This window comes from Hermetia illucens, chromosome 3 (assembly GCF_905115235.1).
Source record: "Hermetia illucens chromosome 3, iHerIll2.2.curated.20191125, whole genome shotgun sequence".
Classification (NCBI taxonomy): Eukaryota; Metazoa; Arthropoda; class Insecta; order Diptera; family Stratiomyidae; genus Hermetia; species Hermetia illucens.
The window spans coordinates 66,666,228-66,687,575 of NC_051851.1; the positions used below are offsets into that span (position 1 = coordinate 66,666,228).

The 21,348-nt window shown below is 38.9% G+C and overlaps 3 protein-coding genes across 6 annotated transcripts; 1 reads left to right on the plus strand and 2 right to left on the minus strand.

Annotated features, from left to right (window-relative positions):
* Positions 1-312: 312 nt before the first annotated feature.
* LOC119650600 (39S ribosomal protein L35, mitochondrial) lies at positions 313-1,108 on the minus strand. Its single transcript, XM_038053457.1, has 2 exons — positions 1,043-1,108; positions 313-940 (listed from the first exon to the last, which is right to left on the minus strand). Exons 1-2 carry the CDS (start codon positions 1,065-1,067, stop codon positions 417-419), a joined length of 549 nt encoding a protein of 182 aa, XP_037909385.1. The 5' UTR covers positions 1,068-1,108; the 3' UTR covers positions 313-416.
* A 285-nt stretch (positions 1,109-1,393) lies between these two features.
* On the plus strand, positions 1,394-10,183 carry LOC119650597 (MICOS complex subunit Mic60). Of its 3 annotated transcripts, XM_038053454.1 has the most exons (11): positions 1,395-1,630; positions 7,386-7,510; positions 7,575-7,759; positions 7,816-7,856; positions 7,956-8,158; positions 8,216-8,364; positions 8,426-9,121; positions 9,200-9,220; positions 9,304-9,462; positions 9,525-9,816; positions 9,872-10,049. In XM_038053454.1, exons 1-11 carry the CDS (start codon positions 1,586-1,588, stop codon positions 10,047-10,049), a joined length of 2,094 nt encoding a protein of 697 aa, XP_037909382.1. In that variant the 5' UTR covers positions 1,395-1,585. The 3 variants fall into 3 exon arrangements, with proteins under 3 accessions (XP_037909380.1, XP_037909382.1, XP_037909381.1); XM_038053452.1 differs by having other exon boundaries at positions 1,394-1,630; positions 7,816-8,158; positions 9,872-10,183; XM_038053453.1 differs by lacking the exon at positions 9,200-9,220 and having other exon boundaries at positions 1,396-1,630; positions 7,816-8,158.
* A 9,129-nt stretch (positions 10,184-19,312) lies between these two features.
* LOC119650598 (cytochrome c-type heme lyase) lies at positions 19,313-20,619 on the minus strand. 2 transcript variants are annotated; one of them, XM_038053455.1, is made up of 3 exons: positions 20,470-20,619; positions 19,756-20,335; positions 19,313-19,697 (listed from the first exon to the last, which is right to left on the minus strand). In XM_038053455.1, exons 2-3 carry the CDS (start codon positions 20,328-20,330, stop codon positions 19,463-19,465), a joined length of 810 nt encoding a protein of 269 aa, XP_037909383.1. In that variant the 5' UTR covers positions 20,331-20,335; positions 20,470-20,619; the 3' UTR covers positions 19,313-19,462. The 2 variants fall into 2 exon arrangements, with proteins under 2 accessions (XP_037909383.1, XP_037909384.1); XM_038053456.1 differs by having other exon boundaries at positions 20,395-20,546.
* Positions 20,620-21,348: the final 729 nt, after the last annotated feature.

A 21,348-nucleotide genomic window follows, 5' to 3' on the forward strand; every position in this document is an offset into this window, starting at 1 on the left:
TAGCACACTCGCCTAGTTCGCTCGTTGCTTATTCGTGTTTTAAATTTCATGTCGAAATGAAACTTCATTACCATGCTATCCCCGGTATCTGTGATTCTGGATAACACCAACGGCTATTTTCTTTAAATACAATTTTAACATCATCAGTCATAAACAGAAATCTCTGCTGAAAACAATGAAAAAAATTTAATTGCCATTGGTTAAGTAAATTCGTCTTAGAGTGACCACTACACTCAAGCAAATATTGTAAATAGAAAAAAAAACCGGGAACCATCCGTTTCTATAGGTGTAGGAATAATTGATAAAGATGAATTTATAATCTACAAGTATATCGGTTTCAGTTTATTATACATTTGAAATCTAAATAATAATTTCACTTAGCAAGAACATTTTGAAGCATTACAGGAAGCCACAAATTACATCCGCTTCGTTTTCGTCAGCTTGAATTCATTCCTCGTATGATACGGAGTATAGGGATCATCTAAGTAGTACTTCGGCCGCCGCCAGAACTTCGTCACCATCTTATCCAGAAGCATAGACTGTTGCCCGTTGACGAAGACATGTTGTCGCAGTCTTTTAGTTAGCGCCGCTGATTTCTTCCACATTTTCTTGTGTCGACCACATCGTGTTCGGATCCATGCACCCCAATGTAGCCTTTTGAAACGTTTAATCACGGCCTTCACCGCTTTCCTTTTTCCCTTCCGAAGGGAGAACTTGGTTACACTGCGGGCAGGTTGTTGCATCAAAACGGGAGTGTTGGGTAAAAGTGCTTGAAGCAAAAGTGAATTCCTGATGGGCGTGCATTGTGAACTGATTGAAGGTGATGAAAGCAGCGTTGTCTGAGTCCTAAAGGAAGCGAAGTTTCTGCTTGCAAATAAGATTGGGTTAACCTTCGAGCAGCCTTGCGAAACAAGTTGTAGGTTCCTTGACGCGCGAAGCGCTAAAACCAAGATATTTGGGATTAGATTTGAGTTCATCATGTTGATATTGGGATTGTTTTTCTCAGATATAAAGCTATCAGTGTAATTGTAAGTGAATTTACCCGTCGTCACAGCAAATCGCAGCATACCGGATCTACTATAACCCTACGTTTGACATTAAACTGCCATTGACAGTCGGTAATGTAGAGCGCGAAGTCCAGGTGATGAGCATAAAAATAAAAAATTATGTGTAACGTCAAAACTTTGCAGTTTTTTCGGTTTTGTTCAATGAAAACTTTAGTAAAATTGAAAAACTTGCAAACATAACGTGCAAATAGTAATAGTAAACGCTAATTTTAGATGATCCGTCGCTATTTCATTTATGCTACGTGCAAAAAAAATAAGAAATTTTCATAGTTTGTATTGGATTTTGTGTTTCACTTCCGTCGTTCCAATCTGTTTTGGGTTTATAACCTCAACGAGTTTGTCCAATTGGATTTAGACTGTGCCTCGGCAGACGTACGTGCGTGAAAACGTCAAAGGTTCGATTTCTCGGACAAGTGGAGTATTTTTAATAACGAACGCAGTAATTGCTGAGTGTTCGATTTTGGGCCGGTTTGGGTTAAATTTCGCGAGTGTGACTGTGGAAAGAGAATTGTCGGAAGATGTATCGTTTTGTACTGAGAAATCCCTGCAAAAATGCCGTACAGGTGAGAAATGACGGGTTGCGGATTCGCATTATTTTTTTGCTTTTCTGAGGGTTGAAGTCTCGTGCTAGGATCCATTATTATGTCACCTCTAGGGTGCATTTTTCAACATGGTTAATTGGATGAGTTTTCTCATGATAGTGACAATAAATGATTCTACGAACTTTATTGCAATATTATATAACTTTTTGTGGTTAGCACCGGGACGAGAAACTCTTATTCCGCTGGCGGTACAAAGCGTTTAATTATTGCTTGCTCAATAAGTTTGTTTATGAACAAAAATCATTGAGAAGGAAAGGAGCATTTCGTCGGAAGGCTCCGGTCTGGATTAGTTCGGCTTTTATATATAATGTTGAAGGATGTGGAGATGTTAATTATTTCGTCAACACGAAGGTCCGTACGGTAAAACATCGTAATTGCAAATCTAGTGTTGATAATATCTACTATGTCGTTACTTACTATATTCAAGCAATAGATATGCAGTTATTTGTGTAAATGTTGAAAACTTTCACAAATCAAATAAAGTGTTCATTGTGCTTTTGTTGGCAAGTGTACCAAGTTCATAACTAAGAAATCAGAAGCAAACTGATTAGTAACAGATAACTGAAGCTTCCTCCTTTACGGTAAAATGCGCTCAGATCATGAGGAGGAATACTCACTCACTCTCCCTGCCGTTTTTATTGTGGGAACTACAACTATCTTTTCAAGAGGCCAAATTCTCCCAATTGTTGAAACCAATGTCCATATTTTGCCCCTTCTCCACAGGTTTACCTCTTATCAATTGCCGGTACATCAGCCTGGCTGTGATGTGCATGTCCATCAGTAAACTTATTGCTCCCAATACGTTAAATGCTACATTTTAAGATCCTAAAATTGGTACATTGGCAGGAAGATCCTACAGTAAGCGAGCGATTCTAGTGATCGTTGCAAGGATCAATATCCAGGTTTGGCCCAAAAGTGCACAGATATGGGATGAAAGTCTAAATGTATTATTAAAAGGGAATAAATAGAGAAACCCCTCTTGGAAAAGATGTTGAAAAAATCTCAAAGCCTCTATTCGAAAATTTGTCAAAGGAGGAGCTACCTAGGAGATGCTTGTGGTCATAAACAAAATACAAATAAAAGCTCCAATGCGAGTGTCTGGCAAATGGCTCCAAAAAATATGCTTTGCGAAGAAGAATCGTTGAGATTGAATCAAGATTTCAGTTGGTATGTACAATGAAGGATATGCACCAATTCTTAAAATTATGGAGATAATGGAAGTAAAAATCGGTCAAAGCGCCATGAATTTTGCGAGTTTGGTTTCGCAAATACCAGAAATCAGAACTGAACGCGGAGTAGATCATCTTGAGAAAAAATGACATATCTGAAGATGCTGAGGGAAAGTTACTGGCAAGAATTTTTTTTATTCAGTGTTGCACTTTTTAGAGGACTCACCAAATTTTAACCAAATATTCTGCACATAGTGCAGTGCACATCAATATGAAAAAACAAAAACAATCCAGAAGAACGTTTAAATTGCCGTCAATCCGGTTGCTGTCCTATACCAGGAAATTTTTTGAAAGCGTTCTTGACAAGTGTATTGGTGACTTTGTTCAAACAACCGTGAGCCAACCCCCTGCCACTGGATTACATAAATTTGACATTTATTTATCTCGCAGGTGGAAAAGAACCATACCGCGTTCCTTGATCTGTTATTGAGGAGGAAACAGAAATTGGACCTAGAGATCTGAAGGAAGCCGATAGATATCAAACGAGTTGTCCCCAGCACTTCAAACCACGCTCATCAGCGCAAAGTCGCTTTTTTTCAACCAATTGATCTGTCGGACGCAGACCACCACATATCCTCGTAAAACATGATGAAAGAGACCAAATGTATTTTGGATATCATTAGACTAAACGAATTCAGCGACCGAACTATCAGCAGTTTGATCAATAAACGTTAGAGGACTAAAAATAAAGTTCTTCTTTTAAGTCGGTGATTTTTTTCTATTTAGCTTTCCCAGATGCGCATTTCAGTGTGGGACCATTGATGACGGTAATGTAGCTACCGAAATGCACATCTAGGAAGATAAAATAAAATAAAATCATCGATTTAAAGGAAGAAATTTATTTTTAGAAGATTAAACAGGTCCTTTCTCAAGACTGTTAGAGAACTCTTCAATGATAAGCATTCGCCAAGCTTACTCCGGATTCATAGACAAAAAGAAAATAGCAATTCAATCAAATATTCATTTCATTCAAGCGACAACTGGGTGAACATGGTTTTGGACAACGTCTTCAGCAGCAGGAGCAAGCATGTAAATACTCCGCTGGAATCAATTAAATGGCCAAAACTGGAATTTAAGCATAATGTTGCGGTGTTCTTAACGATTAATTTATTTAAAACATTTAGGCAGTTTTTGCTTTTCGCTGGTGTTATTTATTTTATTCGCATATACCGATATTTCGGGAACCATCCCTTTATCAGTCCAACAGAACCGGAAGTTATAAAATTTTCCTGCACCCATTGTAACAAAGTATACACCCGGCAGACGAGAAGGAAAGTGGAAACATGTCTCGAAAAGTACCTAATGTAGGCAGAGATAGCGGAGAAAAAGGAATTGGTAGATTTTAGATCGAATCTAACAGTCGCTTAAGCGAATTATACAATTCCCATAGAAGACGTAAGATTAATGTAATACGTAGGGGATACAAGAAAATTAATCGTGACTGAAAGTATGGGGATATACAGAACCCAGAAAGACGCACTTCTGAGCAAAGAACAAAGCAATGGATATCCAAATTTATCAAGAAACGTAATCGGACAATAATTAACAGCGGTCATTCCATCGACGAGGTGAGAAATTAGGGTGGAAGTGTTAATGAAGATTCAATTACCCATCCGGCTCGTGAGATAAGAAACACAAATAAAGCCATCCTTGATTTCATCCCTTATTCGAATTCGTTAAAGATGCAATTTATAATCTAAATTGGTTACAGTTTATTATACATTAGAATTCTAAGCAATCATTTTACCTATTAATGAACTACTGACGCAATATGTGCTGCACAGTTACTCATCGAAAAACACTCGGGGAGCATCACTCTTTCTACATTGCATTTCTGGATCTAGAGAAGGCATTTGACAGTGTTCCACACAAATTCGTCTAATATGTTCTGTGGCAACATCAGGTGCTAGAGGAACTCTTGAGCTGGATTAAACTATTCTACTGCGATTCGAAGGGTAAAGCCAAGTATATCATAGCCGCTTCATGTCTCTGTCGGTGTTCACCGACAGAGACGCTCCTCCCCTGTTCTCTTTATGGACAGTCTCACACAGGACATCCAAAGCTCACTGTCCTATATACTGTTCTATACAGATGATGTTTTCCTAGCGTCTCACAACAGAGCTGATCTTGAGCAACTTATCCAAAGTGGTCCATTTTTGGTGACCGACCCCAATGAAATCGGGATTATCACTGTCAGTGATGTTGCTACTGGGATTCGTTGTAACTAATTTGGTTTTTTTGCCTACATTTTTGTCTGCTTTTTGTTTATATTTATTCTCAGCGATCAGTACATTCTACTTCATAGTCGCGAGAATATGTTGTAGTGTCCTCAGCTTTGCGACATGTGCAACATTTCATTCGCCTTATCCAGTGACAATCTGTGGTGCATTCGCTAATATGCAGCATTTCTTCCTTTTCTTACGTGTTAGTTCTCGTTAGCTTCTCCAATACACTCCTTCCAATTTCCCAATTCCCATCCCGACATTCACTTATATTAAAAATTTAATTTTTAAAATGATCAATTTAATTTTCATTTTGTTCATTTTTTCGCAAAACCCTATCTTTACCCAAAACCTAAAACCCATGCCCATTTAGATATTTCAAATTTAAATATAATAATTTCCTAATATTGCAAAATGAACGTTGAAGTTTGCTTACAAATAAGCGGGACGAATGGAAATTTATTGTTGTAATGATTTGGCTCATGAAAATTTGATGTAATTGTTGCTATTGTTACCATCGACATTAAATCTAAGTCCAAGGTCGGGGTCGATGAAAGTAAAAAATAAGTAAGCGATGATGACGATGAAATCCGCGCACGCAATCCTGGAATTTTGCTAGCCTTGCTCCCAGTAGATAGGAAGAGATTTTGGCATGCTGCAGATTAATTAAACCAACCTTTATGGTGCTTATAATACATCAATTTTCGGGGATTCTTTTTACTGATTGACTTGACTCTTTTTTGACCTTCACAAAAATTTATTCAGAATCCACCATCGGTCTACGGCTGCCTTACTAAGGAACTTCAGACACCCCGGTTTTGCGTCGAGGGCTACCAGTTCGAAATCGATAAAAATTGTCTGGCGTCCTGGTCTACGCCATCGCTGCACATTAGGCAGAGTCTGCCACGTTTTGTTTTTCTACAATACTGGGTCATTGTCATTCATACGGATTAAGTGATCCGCCCACCGTAACCGATTGAGTCGGATTTTATCCACAACTAGACGGTCGTGGTATCGCTACTAACTTTCGTCATTGTATACAGTATGGAATCTTCTATCCTCCTGGGAGGAACGCTAAAATCCTTTGGAAGATTCTTCTCTTGAACGCGGCTAAGAGTTCACAATTTGTCTTGTTAAGGACCTAAATCTGCGAGGAATACATGAGGGCGGGCAAGATCGCACAATGGAAAAAGAGTGTAAGCCTCTCGAAAAATCTTAAATTAACCTGAAGCACATTATTAAACGACGACGGTGGCGCGTAAGTGTGGCCATAGGAGTTAATGATATATTACGTCTCGTTGTCATTTAATGCAAGAAAATGCTGTTAAATTCTTTGAAAATGGCTCCTATAGTGACCGCTTCGATGGTTTTCATCTTAATGTAATTTTAGGTAGGAAGCTTCGATTTAATCAATATTATCAGGGCGACAGCCTGGGTCTTATCTGAACTTATCAGTATCGTAAGTTCCAGAGGCCCTGTTCTCTCGTGAAGATTATCATAGATATTGCCTTTATATCCCTTCCAGGTAGGGTCTTCCTTGTCCATTCGATTATCCTCGCCCATTTAAATCAAATGGCCTCTCATCACAGCCTGATGAGTCGCATGAGTCATAGATAAAGACTGTAGTTACGATGTCTATATTAGATTTTTGTTGTTATTATTGTTCTCCATAATATTACTTGATCTATCATCGATACAGCGCTAGAAAAATGAACCTTATTATTTTATTTCTTGTTTCCATCGTCGACTCCTGCATCCAGATATTACTAGCTAAAGTCAATGACTGTAGAATGAAACTTGATCTAAAATTATTTCATCTATTATTATGTATTTCCTTTTTGAGGTTTTGTATAAAACAAAACAAAAATCAAATTACTGTTGTGTATCTACCACACTATCACTGTGAAGCCAGATACTAACGCGAGTCGACTCTAATTAGTACAGTACTTTCCAGAGCAAATTAGATGCGTAGGAAGGTCTTGAGTCGAACGTTCAATTAGGAACAAATAGAGTGTCATGCATCCGAATATCCACAGATTAGAAAACACGAAATCCTTTATACCTAAAGCGTGCAACTTCCGGGTTCCCGACTTTTCATTTACGAGTACTTTAGCTGTGAAATGGAATCGCAGTCTCAGACTAGCTACAAAATGGAATAATATATTTAAATGAATGTATCGACTGTTACTGAGAATTTATTTCTATGCCCGGCATAACATATATTCTATAGATCATATTTTAACCACCTATGCTTGGTAATTTCAGAAAACCTTGACACACTACATCCGCCGACACAATAGTAGCGGGGTACCACGACAGGCTGGGTTCGGAAAGATTTTGGTTATCATCACACCATTTGTAGCAGTGGGTGGTGTTGCTACTTATGCAAAGTATGATACTGAGGTAACACTTTTGACGGCACTTTTCTCTAAAATGTCTCCCCTCTTCAAACAGATATGATGATGAATTTCGAAAAACACTCGTGAAGAATGTTCCAGGTGCTGATTCTATTCTAAAAGTGGTGCTACAGGAAGAGAATCCATTTGAAGATGTTTCTAAGAAATTCAGCAGTGTAACTTCAAGCGTCACAGGCTTGTTCGGAGGAGGGGACAGTCAGACATCTGACACAAAACCAAAAAGTAAGTTTGCTGTATTTATTTGGTTTGTAAAAATTGTAATGATTCATTTTCTGTAGAGGTAGAAATCACAGAAGTTAAACTACCCACCCAAAAACCTGTAAGTATTTCTAGTTCCTCCTCAAGCAAAGCACCTTCCTCACAATCGGATTCTATTATTCCCGTTCCTTTACCTCCAATAACTTCCGATCCCACGAAGACTACTGCAACTGCCACAAAACAAGAAAAAAAAGAAAGTACTGCATCAACTGCAACACCAGCTGCAGCACCATCGAAACCTATCACAGTCTCAAAACCCACAGATAGCATTCCATCCGATATCCAAGAATTGGAGAAGGCAGTGGAGTTAGCAGCTGCACTTGCTGTCGAAGAGTACAATAAGGCAATTGGTGTTCTCAAGTCGTAAGTTTATCGGTTTGCGCTGAAGATTCTTTGGAGATATTCATGTTATTGCTTCAGATATAACGAAGAGATCAAGAAGGTCGTCGATCATGCTATCGAAAAGTTAGACCCCACAGCGTGGATTGCTATGAAAAATAAAACCAGTGCCCGCGATACCACAGTCGAGCATGCTGAAAATTCCGCTCGTGATGCTTTGAATAAGATGGGTTTGTTGTTTAAAAAGCATGCATCGTTATTTTGTTGCATTAATTCGTTCTCATTGTTTAGATCAATGTCAAGCTGCCTTATCCAAACATGCCAACACAGTGAGTGCCGAACGTCTTGATGCCATACGAAATAAAATTCGAACGTTGAACGATCACATTAATGGACGTAAGGATGAATTGTATCGTACGAAGGACTCTGCTGTTCTTTCCGAGAAATATTGGAAGAAAGTAGAGAGCGCTCGAAATTACTTCCTAGACGAGATCGCGGCTATTTTTCCGGGTCTCAACTTGGCTGAGAAGAAACTGAACCTGAACAAAGATGATTTGGACTTGTTTATAACTCATGCCTATTCACATGTTCTGGCATATCAGAAAGAATTGCAACGTTTACAATTGGAAGGAGAAATGCGACTCAAGCGTGCCATTGATGCATTGCGGGGGGAGGATCAGACGGAAGCAGTGCGAGCTCAAGTTGATTTCTACTTGGAGAAAGAGCGGCGAGATATGGCTCTTGAGAATCAGAAAAAGGTCTCGAGAATTATTGCAGAATCAGAAAAGGAGTTGAAAAAACAACTGAAAAGGCAGTCGGAGGCGCATGTTGACCATCTCCATGACGCACTGACACAAAAGGAAACAGAGTTAAGACGTACGTTCATGCGGGAATTAGACGAGAAGATTTCAACGGAGAAAGCTGCATACAAATTGCAACTAGCTTCAATGTTGGGCAAATTGAAGGGAATGGATGCCGCTCTAAAAGGTAAGATTCTTGCTATTTTTGTTTAAATAGACATATATCATGTTTATGAATAATATATTTAATTATGCACGCAATTAGAAATCGATGAGGAATTGAGAGGTACATTAGATACAACGAAACTATTTAGCATTGGAAGATTGTACCTTCAATTGTTTTTTACATTAATTTATTATTTCTATTAGCTCGTGCTGAGTCGGAACGGTGTGCTCATCAGGCGCAGGCGTTATGGGCGGCATGTCAAGCACTTTGGGCTTCAGTGAGGACTGGCGATCCAGGGGTCCATTGGCAATTGAAACTTCGCCCGCTATCCAGTGAAATTAAGGCAGTCGGTAGGGCAGCAGGTAAAGTGATTGTTGAATGTGGGTAGATGTTGGTCATACAAATAATTAATGTTTGGTTACAGCGGAAGGTGATGAACTAGTTACTGTCGTTCTCCAAAGTCTCCCTAAGGAAGCACTAGCACGAGGTGTCTACCCTGAAGATGCATTACGCGAACGCTTTATCAATGTAGAGCGAGTAGCGAGAAAAGTTGCCCTAGTTCCAGAGGAGGGTGCTTCTTTGCCTGTCTATCTTTTGTCCTATCTCCAATCTATGCTGATAATGCGTCCTGATAATCCTATCTCGCAGGAAGAACTAGAAAACAAAGTTTTCGATTTCAGCAAATTAGATACTTATGATGTTTTGAATCGAGCCAGGTAATTTAACTTTTCATCTTCTGACTGACGTTACCTGAATGGTTGAATCGTTTAGGTATTTCTTGGATCGTGGAGACTTAACGCAAGCTGTGAAATACTTGAACCTCCTGCAAGGTGCACCACGAAAAGTGGCAAATGATTGGCTGAAGGAAGCACGTCTTTTGCTTGAGACACAACAGGCTTCAAATACTTTAATGGCACATGCAGCAGCTAGCGGTCTATTATACTTGTAGGCAATGTGTACAACTGTACTGTATGTGTAAAATGCAAATGAAAATTGTTTTGAGAATTCGTTTCTTGGTTTCTTTTACTTTGTACGAATTCACATAATATGAAAATGAGGAGGAAAATACACTGTTTACATCTATTCATTGCAATATCATTTTGAAACATTCACTAAGCGCTTATAAGGGGAGAGATTGGGAGGGTGGCACAGATAAGAAATTCTGATTGAGCATTTCTTGATTATGACGTGGTGTTAGCACATTACGTATGGGTGCTTCAGTTTTTTGTCTAAGTTTCATAGCTTTCACCAAGGAAACGATTTTCAATGGGTAGTTTCCCTGTGTGGCAAGAACCGTGGAGTTATCACCGTTTTTAAGGCTTTGTTTTACACAAATCGCTTTACTATCTCTCTGTCACAGGCATTTTTCTCGGAAACGGTTGCAGCGATTGACACCAAATTTGGTGGAAAGGTAGAAACTTTGAGCGCTCACGCATTACATCATTCTACGACTTTAAGGGGATATCCATTTTGTTTACCAAATATAGTCATGTGGGGTATCAAATGAAAGCTGAAGCCGATCTTAATTTTCATATTTGCTGGAAAGGTGGGGAGGGTGGGGGTCGAAAATGACCATTCTCAGAAACTACTCACTCGAAAAATCTGAAAAAAATCAAGAAGCTGCCACTATATGCTGCCTAGGTTACGAAATACCCTCTATACAGATATCTTCTCAAATAAAATTAATAATAATATATTACTATAATGTTTAGTTATTGACTCCAAAATCCCCTTTACGTTCATCCTAGAACCAGAAAATTTTGCAGCAATGTAGGCTATAACATAGAGCATCATCTAGCTTTGGTGGAAATCGCAGTATAACTAACAAAGCTATAATAGGTCAAAGCGGTCGCTTCTGCGCAAATTCAACACTTTGAATGTCAGTATCACGCAAAATAGAGCACCATCTAGCTTTGGTGGAAATCGCACTATAACTAACAAAGCTATAATAGGTCAAAGCGGTCGCTTCTGCGCAAATTCAACACTTTGAATGTCAGTATCACGCAAAATAGGATATTCTCATATAATATATGCATATATTGCGTGCCAGATACTAATGGGACAAATCTCCACTCAAATGTTTTTATGAAAGAAATACACGAAACCGTTCATACCTGAAGCGTCCAGCTTCCGGTTTCCCGACTTGTTTATAAATTCAAATCGCTCTAATGGCGCGCCGTGGACAAGGACTGATTCAAAATTTAGGCTCTCGCAGTGATAGCAACTACAAATGAATGCCTGTTCTGAGGTGATTGCGATTTTAAACTTTGGATGGCATAACAGTAGTGTGAAGAAATCAAGCTCCAAGGAAGTGGGATCAAATGATTCGAATTCTTATTTACAATCCGACCTTTTTTTATATGCAGAATGAATACCTGGTTAGAAAGCAAGCAGATACCAAAGACGTACTCGGCCAGAAAGTAGCTGGCAGCTGCTTGAAGGACATTATCCATTGGAATCCTCGATGTTCTCCAGATAAATAGGAATAATTGAACAAGCATTAGAGTAGCGTATCGAGGGATGACGAATTGGGATTTCGATCTTCTACACTGCAGGATGAGCCTTCTATTTTTTAAGGATAGTCGATGGCCAATATTAGATATCGGATGATGATATTTAGATCCGATGCTTAGCATGTATTCTTCCACTGGACCACTTCTACCGAAAGGGCGTCTTATTCTGTGATAAAGATGAAAAATTCGACCCAAGAGCAGTTTCTAATGGGCTTAATGCGTGTGTAAGCATGGATAAATTGTCAGTCTATGCCGAAGAAGGTATTTTTTACATTGCTATGGAGTAGCCTAAAAGTTTGCCAAAATTGACAAAAATTGATTTTGCATTTGAAACTTCGACTAACTGTGTATATTATGGTTGCTGTGTGCGGCATCTGTTGAAACACCTGCGAGCCCAATTTCGGAAAATAAAAATGTTACTTGGACAGTATGGGTTTGATTCTTTTTAGGGCGCTCATTTTATTATCTTCCTAGGACTTGACATCAATGATGTTAATTTTTATATTTTTTGTATAATTTTTAATTTCGACTTGATATTTGGTAAATATTTACACACTTTCCTCCTTCCTCTTTTGGACTAATTTCATCTATTTCTTTTCTAAATTATCCAAAAGTAATCGAACCTGGGAAAATTCACATTTAGCACGCTTAAAAGTTTAGTAGTTTCCTGCTACAGAAGAATAAAATATTAAGGAGTTACATACAGTTGCAGTGACTGGAATGATGACGTTTTCTTGATGTTTCTTCGACAGCATAGTAAATATTTATTAAAAAACTGTTAGAAACGTCCATTAACGCACGTTCTGGAGTACTTGCAATTATGAAAAAAATACTTTAAAATGTCGGATTTATAGCTCTTCGGTAAAGAGTCCATTTTCTTGAAAATAACTTGCCCCGGAGGCGCAATCTGAAATCAGAATTTCACACAATTTTCATTAATATAATATATCATCTATTTTTAGATTTCAAACCAATTTATTTGAATTTTGTTGAGTCCTCGATTCCAAGGCCATATAGTACTCCTTCTACGCCTACGAGCCATTCTACCTCTTTTTGTGGCTGTAGCTAAACGTAGGCAATATATTCGACGATGATGGTTGGAAAATTTATATACAGTTGCACTGGAGCAGCGACGTAACTCACTATAAATAGTTGTAACTTCGGACCTAATACTCCGACCGTTATGAAACAATGAAAAAGTGGTGAGAATATTCTTGGGATGTACTCAAAGAATAGGCAATATTTTTTTTTTATTTTTCCGACCAATACATATATATATATAAATCCTTAAAGTGGAAATTAAAGGAATGGTCGTTGTGCCCATTGTGGTATTGGATTAGGGTTGAGTGTGGATTCATTAATGGTAGGCTTTTTATTCACAATGATGAGCAGCTGAAGTAGTGGAAGGAATACTTCATCCTATTTTGCATCGTGTAACATCCGATAAACTCCTATTTTTGTGCATGATGCGGAACTTTTTCGAGGCCTCCTGCAGTTTTAGCAGAATCGTACTCAAGATAACTGATAATCCATACCATATCGTCAGTCCCTTGACCATATGAATTATCGGGATTCTACTATAGACAGTTGTGATGACCGAGAAAATAAAAAAAATATATATTGTATATTTGATGATCTCAAGAATATTCTCATCAAATTTCAAAAAGATTGGAGCATTAGATCTGAATTTACAGCTATTTATAACGCTTTGCCTCCACTGTCGTTGTGTATACGAGTAGACTTTCGAACTTCGATCGCCGGGTATACTGTTTGTGGTGCAGCCACAAAAGAAGATAGAACGGCTCGTAGACAGTATCAACATTATAAATTGATATTATGGAGGCTGCAGAAGGAATACTATATGACTCTGGAATCGACAACTCGATATAAGTTCAACTGAGTTGAATTTAAACAGAAAGAAACAAACTTGAAATCATAAACGCGATTATCTCAGAAACGTGTTTTTTGAAAGTACCTTCGCGGCGGACACGATTACTAAAAGACTATTGAACGAATCAACACCAAATTTATACTACTGATTTATTATGATGATAGTTTGTCGCCTAATGAAGGATTTTCAATCGTTTTAAAATATTTTTTTAAATAAAAAATCCAAAAATTTATAGCTCGAAAAAGTAAAATTTTTGTTTTTTTGTTGTTTTTTTAAAACTTTGCATTTTGAAAAATACTTCAATCAGCGATTAGACAATATAATATATGTACAAACGAAAAATTTTTGAAATTCTGGTTTCAGATGACATATGGTATGGCACTACTATCTCAAAATTCATAAATTATCCGTATATAGGATTGTATAGTAAAATTCGATATAAAAGGATGTAAATCACTGTATGTGTGAGCGTTCACAGTTCCTACCTTTCCACGAAATTTCGCATCTATCTATCTCCGAAGAAAATGCGTATGGTGCACAAACAGACAGACAGACAGTAAACCGATTTTAATAAGGTTTTGTTTTACACAAAACCTTAATAAGTACGTAGCGAGACGACTTGGCGGTGATATCGGACCAGCGACTATTAGTACACCTCTACTTGCCCCTACTAATCTTTCCCCAAAATCCTTTGGTGCCAGTGCACCCGAAACAAACTTATATGACCCCAAAGCGAAATATGTGAGTTATTCGGTCTTAATTGACCGTGTTCAAGCAAACCCGGAAAACAGAGTTAGGCTTGACCCATTAGATTTGTTCACACATCTGGAAACCATAAGGTGCGACAATGATATCATTAATATCAAGTGTGAAGGCTATGCGAGGGCGACGGCCATCTTGAAAACCGCACAAGCAGCGGACCGTTTCGTAACGGACAAAAGAGTAAAATCCCTGGGCTACAAACCCTTTATACCGGCCAACGCAACATGGCGCTATGGAATTATTAAACATGTTTCTCTAAACTGGGATGGGAAAAAGATAGCATGTCAGTCGGAGTTGTCTGTTAAAATTCTGAAAGCTCAGAGGTTTAGCAGAACAGACAAAGAAAACAAAGATCTACATTTCCCAACGGGCACGGTTAAGCTGATCTTTCTGGGGGAAACCTTCCCTACGCATATAATCATAGGAGAAACTTACTTCAAAGAAGATCATTTTGAACAGCGAGAGCGACAGTGCTACAACGGCGGGTATCTGGGGCACATTGCCAAAGTATGCAGAACTAGAAAACCGAAATACCTGAACTACGGAAGCAGTGAAAACTTCGGTGGCACATTATTCACCAAAAATGCATACTATGCAATAGCACAGAACATCATGTTCGAAATAAAAAATGTCCTAGATGGGCTGAACATAAAAAGAGATTAAAATTGGAGCAGCAAAAATATAACAATTAAGGAAGCTACAAAAAATATTAGAAACTATTATCATATAATTGACGAAAGGGAGTTCCCACCTTTAAGGAACAACAATCAAAAATCGGTCAATGACAGAAACAGCAATGTAGAGTTGAATAATATCCTGAGGGGCTTGAGCAGATACAGTGCAGTATTGAAAAGAAACTCAACCCAAAATAACCTCCAGAAATTTTCGGCAGGCTGAGCAATACAGTCAGGAATGGCTCAGTGTTCAATAGCCCTGCATACCACATTGTCTCTGACTACCAAGGACTCCTCCACAAGATGATGCTTATGTTCAACAAAATATATGCAAGTCAAAAGAACTTGGGAATGCAAAAATAAGTTGTTCAAATCAGAAAATGAATGGAGAAACTGAACAACACCAATGACTTCTTTTTTACGAGTACCATCAGGTACTCATAAAAAATAATGTTCAAAGCATCTCTAACTGCAAAGATGATGCTATCCACTTTTACAATACAAGGGAAATAGAGATTATAGCACTGCAAGAAATACTTTCCATTCAATTCAACCCAATATCCAAACTGTTAACAGGCTATTGCCTGATACACAAAATGAGGGATGATGGTTTTGTAGGGGTGGGTATCGCCTTTGCCATTTAAAAAAGTTAAATACGATACTGACCACGATGTTATCATTGCGGAAACGTGTAACCTTCAACCCAACATGACTGTGGCATCGGTCTATTTTTCCCTTAAATGAACGCCTCGTCCTTTAAGAACAAAAATTAAAAAACTAATTGCGTTTCAATTAAACCGTTCCAATACGATGATCCTTGGTGATCTGAACGCCAGGTTCACAACCTTTGGGGATACTGTTAATTAGACAAGAGATAATATACCACTAAAGGAGCTTTGTAATTTTGACTTTCGAGTACAATAACAACTCTAATAGGGAGTTTGAGGTCCTCAATCCCATATATTTCCTTACCAACTCTCACGTGCTCTCCTGGCACTGGAAAACCGTAGAAGACACCCACTCAGTCATCACAAGCCAATTGTCATACAAAACAAATCATTTACAGTCCAACCAGGTTTCAAAATTGCCAGAAACAAACTAAATAATCTAATTGGAAATATACAACCACAGGACACCATTGGCTTTACCCATTCAAGAGAAAATCAAACTTGCAATATTTAAGACACAGAGAGGCATGCAACTCAAGGCTTGGTGGGAAGCGCACCTAAAACCATACCTCTTAGAAAAAATTAGGGCCTTAACTTCCTCAGAACAAGAAACATCTTAGAAAATTGGAGGACAGAAATTAAGGAAGCCAAAGGAATGATTGGGATGTGTTATGCGAAGAAATGTCTAACAAATCAGACATTAAAGCCCTTTGGAATAAAATAAAGAATTTCAGGAATTTTCAGAAAGAGAGCAAACAACTGACAACTTGGGATAGGGAAACGAAAAAGAATTTCTTATCGGAAATCACAGCACAATACAAGGGATGTCCCACACTGTTGAATACCGAGCCCTACGCCTCTACCAACAGAAAGATTTCACAATGCCCAGCCTTAATGATATTCTGGACAGACATATCACCAACAGCTCCAGGGACTGATAGAATTCTGTACAACTACGTGAACTGGTTAAATGACAGCAATAGACTTCGCCTCCTCAATTCATTTAAGAAAATTTGGAAAAAACTCCAACCACCTTTGGAATGGAAGAACATAAAATTGTATCGCTTCCCAAGAATAAAAAAAGGTCGTTCGGAAATAGTAAACTACAGACCTATTTCTCTAATTTACGTGTTTGCAAAAATTTTAAATGCCATGGTAAAGGCGAGACTTACATTGTTTATGGAAGCTGAGGGTACCCCCTTGGAACACTGTTATGCCTACAGAAAAGGTAAATCGACATCGTGGATAAATGAGTCCATCGCTGAGAGTCAAGAGCAATTAGTGAAGCCTGTTACATTGGACATCAGCAAAGTCTATGAGAGAGTTGATCTTAGAACTTTGGCCAATACTATGAGAATGAATAAAATTCCAGCTGACATTTATACGTGGATGTTGAGGTTTCTTGAAGTTAGGCTCTTGACGCTGGACGAATGGTCTGAAACAGTTAGAAGTTGCCTACCCCATCACTCTTTAATTTATACACAACCACTCTCCGTAGGAAAACACAGGAATCAGTACAAATCGACCAATATGTTGATGACATTCTGTTAGCAGCAGATAAATATAACCAGCGTGTCGACATATGGTGCGATTAGCTTATCGGTTAATTTTGACAAATTTCAGCGTAATCACTTTCAAAAAAAGCAGAATCGCGCCATATCACATTTTGGTCAATCGAACCCCGCTTAGGCAATATAAGGAAATCACTTTTGTGGATAGAAAAATAATTGCTTCTCTGTCAATTAAAAATCACATCACCAATATGATCGGAAAAGCAATAAGAGCGGCAAGAATTGTTAACTTCTCTATATGCTTTTCCTGGGGCCTGAAACACAAAAAAGTCAAACTGTTTCAATGGCCCCTCGAAAGTATATAAATGGTTCAGAGAAGTGTTCGACCTCATGGTATCTCTCGAGGGTAATCAAATAGAAGGTTGGAAGTCTGAAATGGACCGCACAGGACAGCTGGGCAAACCAAACAAGAATGGATTGAAAAAGCCCAAAAAAAAACTAAAGTGGTCACGAAGAAATGATTTCGCGGTTTATGCCACCGATGCAGCAACAACAAAAGAAACCAAGTGTTTTGCTGTCGTCTCAGCGTCTCCCGTCTGTGGGACTCATGGGTATCAAGCAGGCACACTGCGCCTCAAAGATAGAGTTCAGGAGAAAGAAGTCATTATAATGGACTTTCAAAACGCCTGCTCATTGCTCAAAAACCAAAGGATCAACCATCCAATCATATGGGTGATCGTCGGCTAAATTGAGCGTTCGAACATCCAAGAGAAATGGGTTCTGACAAAAAGTGTAATCTACCTATACAGAATGGCGCACTATGCGGATAAAAGGGCCATCTATATGTAGTGGGTTCCATCTAACAACCATGCTTGCTTGATACAATATGGCATGTTCAAAACAGGATCAACGAGGACTGACAGTTACAGTACCAAGAAATCTCCAGACGAAAAGGCAGGGTTTTTGCCAGCTTTTTCCCGACGCTACCTGCAAAATTACTAGAATTCATTGATTTGCAAACCGCTCCCAAAACCAAACCCGTCAACGGACTGTATTCCGGTCGTGTATACTCCAAGTCTTTTCTCTTTAGAATTGGTAAACTTAGCAATGACTTATGTCACACCTACGGTGTTCCACAGACAATTGATCACTTATTCTTCTTCGCTTTTAGAAAGAATTATAGTTGGAGCAAAGTTTTCAACTTTGTGAACAGAAAAGGAAGCAAGAATCACATTGAGGATTTAATAGACTTTATTAAGAAATCAAGAGTCAAACTGTAAAAACAGTTATATTCTCATTGCTTTAAAGTTTACATTACTATACACCATTCTTTATTATATATGTACATTACACATCTCACTAGTGACCAGCAACATAATCCACACTGCGCATCCATCCCCTCATAGACCCTCTGACCATACAAATACCACCCTACCAACATCCCACTACTCACATCCAAACGAAGCATAATGAATGAACCTGCACAACATAATCCTCGATACAAATAAGTGGAAACTACACACAATACAACGATAATACCAGTTTTAAGAATAATAAAACTACTGCATATACAAGGGCAAAATGGCTAACCCACCGAGTGACAGCTGGCATACCTACGCCCAGAGCCTAGCCATTTTTCGTCTTCATGTATGGTCATCTTAAGCCGGACCAGGGAACTTAGCTTGCTCTGATGTAGCCGACCGGGACATCGTGGGACAATTAAAAAACACAACAACAACAACAAAGTCTACCATGAGCACTCGCGGTATACAATAAAATATACGTGTACAATAAACAGCAACATTCCAACGATTTGCTTGGAGAAGACATCCGCCAGGTGGCCCATTACTATACAATTGAGTACTAGGCGACCTCACATTCATTGAAACTAAATCTTGCAATCATCAACCGTGGATTTCTACCAGAAATTGCGTGAGTATAGTACTACTTCCAAGAGCAAACGAGCGCTTGGAGTGAACATGTTTTTCAGACAATTTGGATGTGGAAGCAACTTAGAGGGTCTACGAAACCGTTACCAGGTTTGTTAATTGCTAATATCAATAAAACTGCATGCAAGTGTGCTCAGAAAGCATTATTCCATTAGAAAGCCACTAAGCTCTGCATCAACGCTTCGGCCACCATGAAGATCTCTCTCGGTTTCGTATACAACTTCCTCCAGAATCAAAAACAAACTTTCAATCTACGCATCCACATTTCTATTTAAATTGCAGGCAATCCACATCAGCGCTCCGCCCAATAACAATCAACTTTCAATTACAACATTGTATTTTGACTGAGTTCGATTTCTTACAAGTAATGAATTAAATAATATTCCGCCGCACTCTATTCTGAATGCGCGGAGGGTTTGGTCTCCTCCCTGTCATACTTCCACCTCATGTACGCAACACGCATGCGATCCCAGATGTTTTCGAAGGAATCCATTGCTGGGCGGACGTCGAGTATAGCAAATTTGTATTCGTTGTCAACCACGCCGCCGTCGTAGTAGTCAATAATGTAACGAACGTCCTTGCCGCATCGGTCGATGATCCAGTCGTGTCTGTCGAATGGGTACTCGTAGCTGAAACACACCAACAAATATTTTCACTGAAATCAAACTGTGCAGGTAGCTTGGTTACCCCAATAAATGCCGGATTCGGGCCCGTGGGCTGTATTCTGTTGCTTTTCCACCGAAACTCTTCAGCTTCGGATTACTGCACTCGTTTGCATGCAGCGCCTCCCACTTCAACACCTCACGCCATGCCTGCTCGTTGTTTGCGTTATGAATTTTGATGATGTGTTCCATGTCCTTCTTCTCGATGTCTTCTTTCTTCCATCGCCAACCTTTCCGCAGCATTGCGTTCCAGAACATTTGTTGGCTCGGGTACACCCAGAATTCAGTGCGCCCGTCCTCCGTTACTTTGGGTATGCTCGAAACTTGCCTTTCGGTGGGCAACGGGAAGGGCTGGTCAGGTGCAGGCTGTTGGTTCGCCGGTGGCATCATATTGAGAGGATTTATGTCGTTTCCATCCTGCTTCACTGGACACTCTGACTTATATACTGGTTTGGCTGGGGCCAGAGACTTGTGCATGGGACATTCTGGTGGTGGCACGCCGGTCATATGTTCATCGCTGTGATGGGCTTTGGTTGAGCCTGTGATCGGCCGAGTAATTTCCGCGGCTAAAACCTCCGCTGCGGATACCGTGTTCCCCATAATGTCTGCAAAAAGGAGTACAGCATTAAACTAGGGCAAAGGCAGGTTCGTTGGTACGAATTACGTAATTTTCAATCATCCGTTATATGCTTGGAAATGTATTCGGCTCTGTAAGTAAAATATACGCAACGAAATTTACCTCCTGCTCCTTTTGAGTGACTGTCACGAGCACAATATTTTATTTCATAAGTCAGGTGTCACACACTCTGTCATATTCGCAGCACCGCAACCAGAAATGTAAGGTTAGAAATGTCAAAAAATACTTATCTAGTAAATATAACAGTGCCATCTCAATGTGGAGTTTACCCTTCTCTCTATGATTTGTTTGTTGCGGTTCAACTTTTCGAAAATGATTATAATTTTTTCTTGAAATTGTTATGAAAATATTGTGTTTCTTTGTAGACGTTACGCATAAAACATGATTTAAATCGATTAATTGTATGCGTTTGAGATAATCTAACGCCTCATAAATATCGATGACTTGATTTTAATTTGCATTTAAGGGGGTTCCCCCGAAATTAGAAAAATAGTCCCCTATCTGAAAATCTTAATGGATTTGTTGAAAGAAACATTACTTTCAATATTAGCCCAGTGAGTGTTTTCAAAATCTATTCGCAATAAAATCCTTATGATGCCCTTATATATAATCTAAGTATATATTGTAGACTTGGGAATAATGAACGCTAAACAGCGTATATATAAGTGCAGGTCCTCCCCCTTGGACACCACCTTGTCGTGGTGGGGGAGTCTGTAGTAGTTTACTACTACACTGAGGGTGTCCGAAATATGAATATGCTCTCCAAGTGGTAAGAAGTCACAGAGATCACAAGAAAGAGAAAACAGAAACCGGGAAAAATCAAAATCGACAATCAGCCCATCGATTGGAAACCAACAGCGAAATATCTGGAACTGACTTTCGATAACAGACTAAATTGAAAAAAACACATCAAGTCGAAACGCGAAGCATGCACAGGTACAGGTTCCCTTTATCCTTTAATTAGAACTAAGAAACTAAATA

Coding starts and splice junctions, on each gene's coding strand:
- LOC119650600 (XM_038053457.1), bottom strand. CDS start 1,067: ATGCTGCGATTTGCTGTGACGACGG. Junction 941..1,042: donor GCGATTTGCTGTGACGACGG/GTAAATTCACTT, acceptor TCTTGGTTTTAG/CGCTTCGCGCGTCAAGGAAC.
- LOC119650597 (XM_038053452.1), top strand. CDS start 1,586: ATGTATCGTTTTGTACTGAGAAATCCCTGCAAAAATGCCGTACAG. Junction 9,122..9,199: donor AATGGATGCCGCTCTAAAAG/GTAAGATTCTTG, acceptor GCACGCAATTAG/AAATCGATGAGGAATTGAGA. Junction 9,221..9,303: donor AATCGATGAGGAATTGAGAG/GTACATTAGATA, acceptor TATTTCTATTAG/CTCGTGCTGAGTCGGAACGG.
- LOC119650598 (XM_038053455.1), bottom strand. CDS start 20,330: ATGGGGAACACGGTATCCGCAGCGGAGGTTTTAGCCGCGGAAATTACT. Junction 19,698..19,755: donor CGAATCCGGCATTTATTGGG/GTAACCAAGCTA, acceptor GGTGTGTTTCAG/CTACGAGTACCCATTCGACA.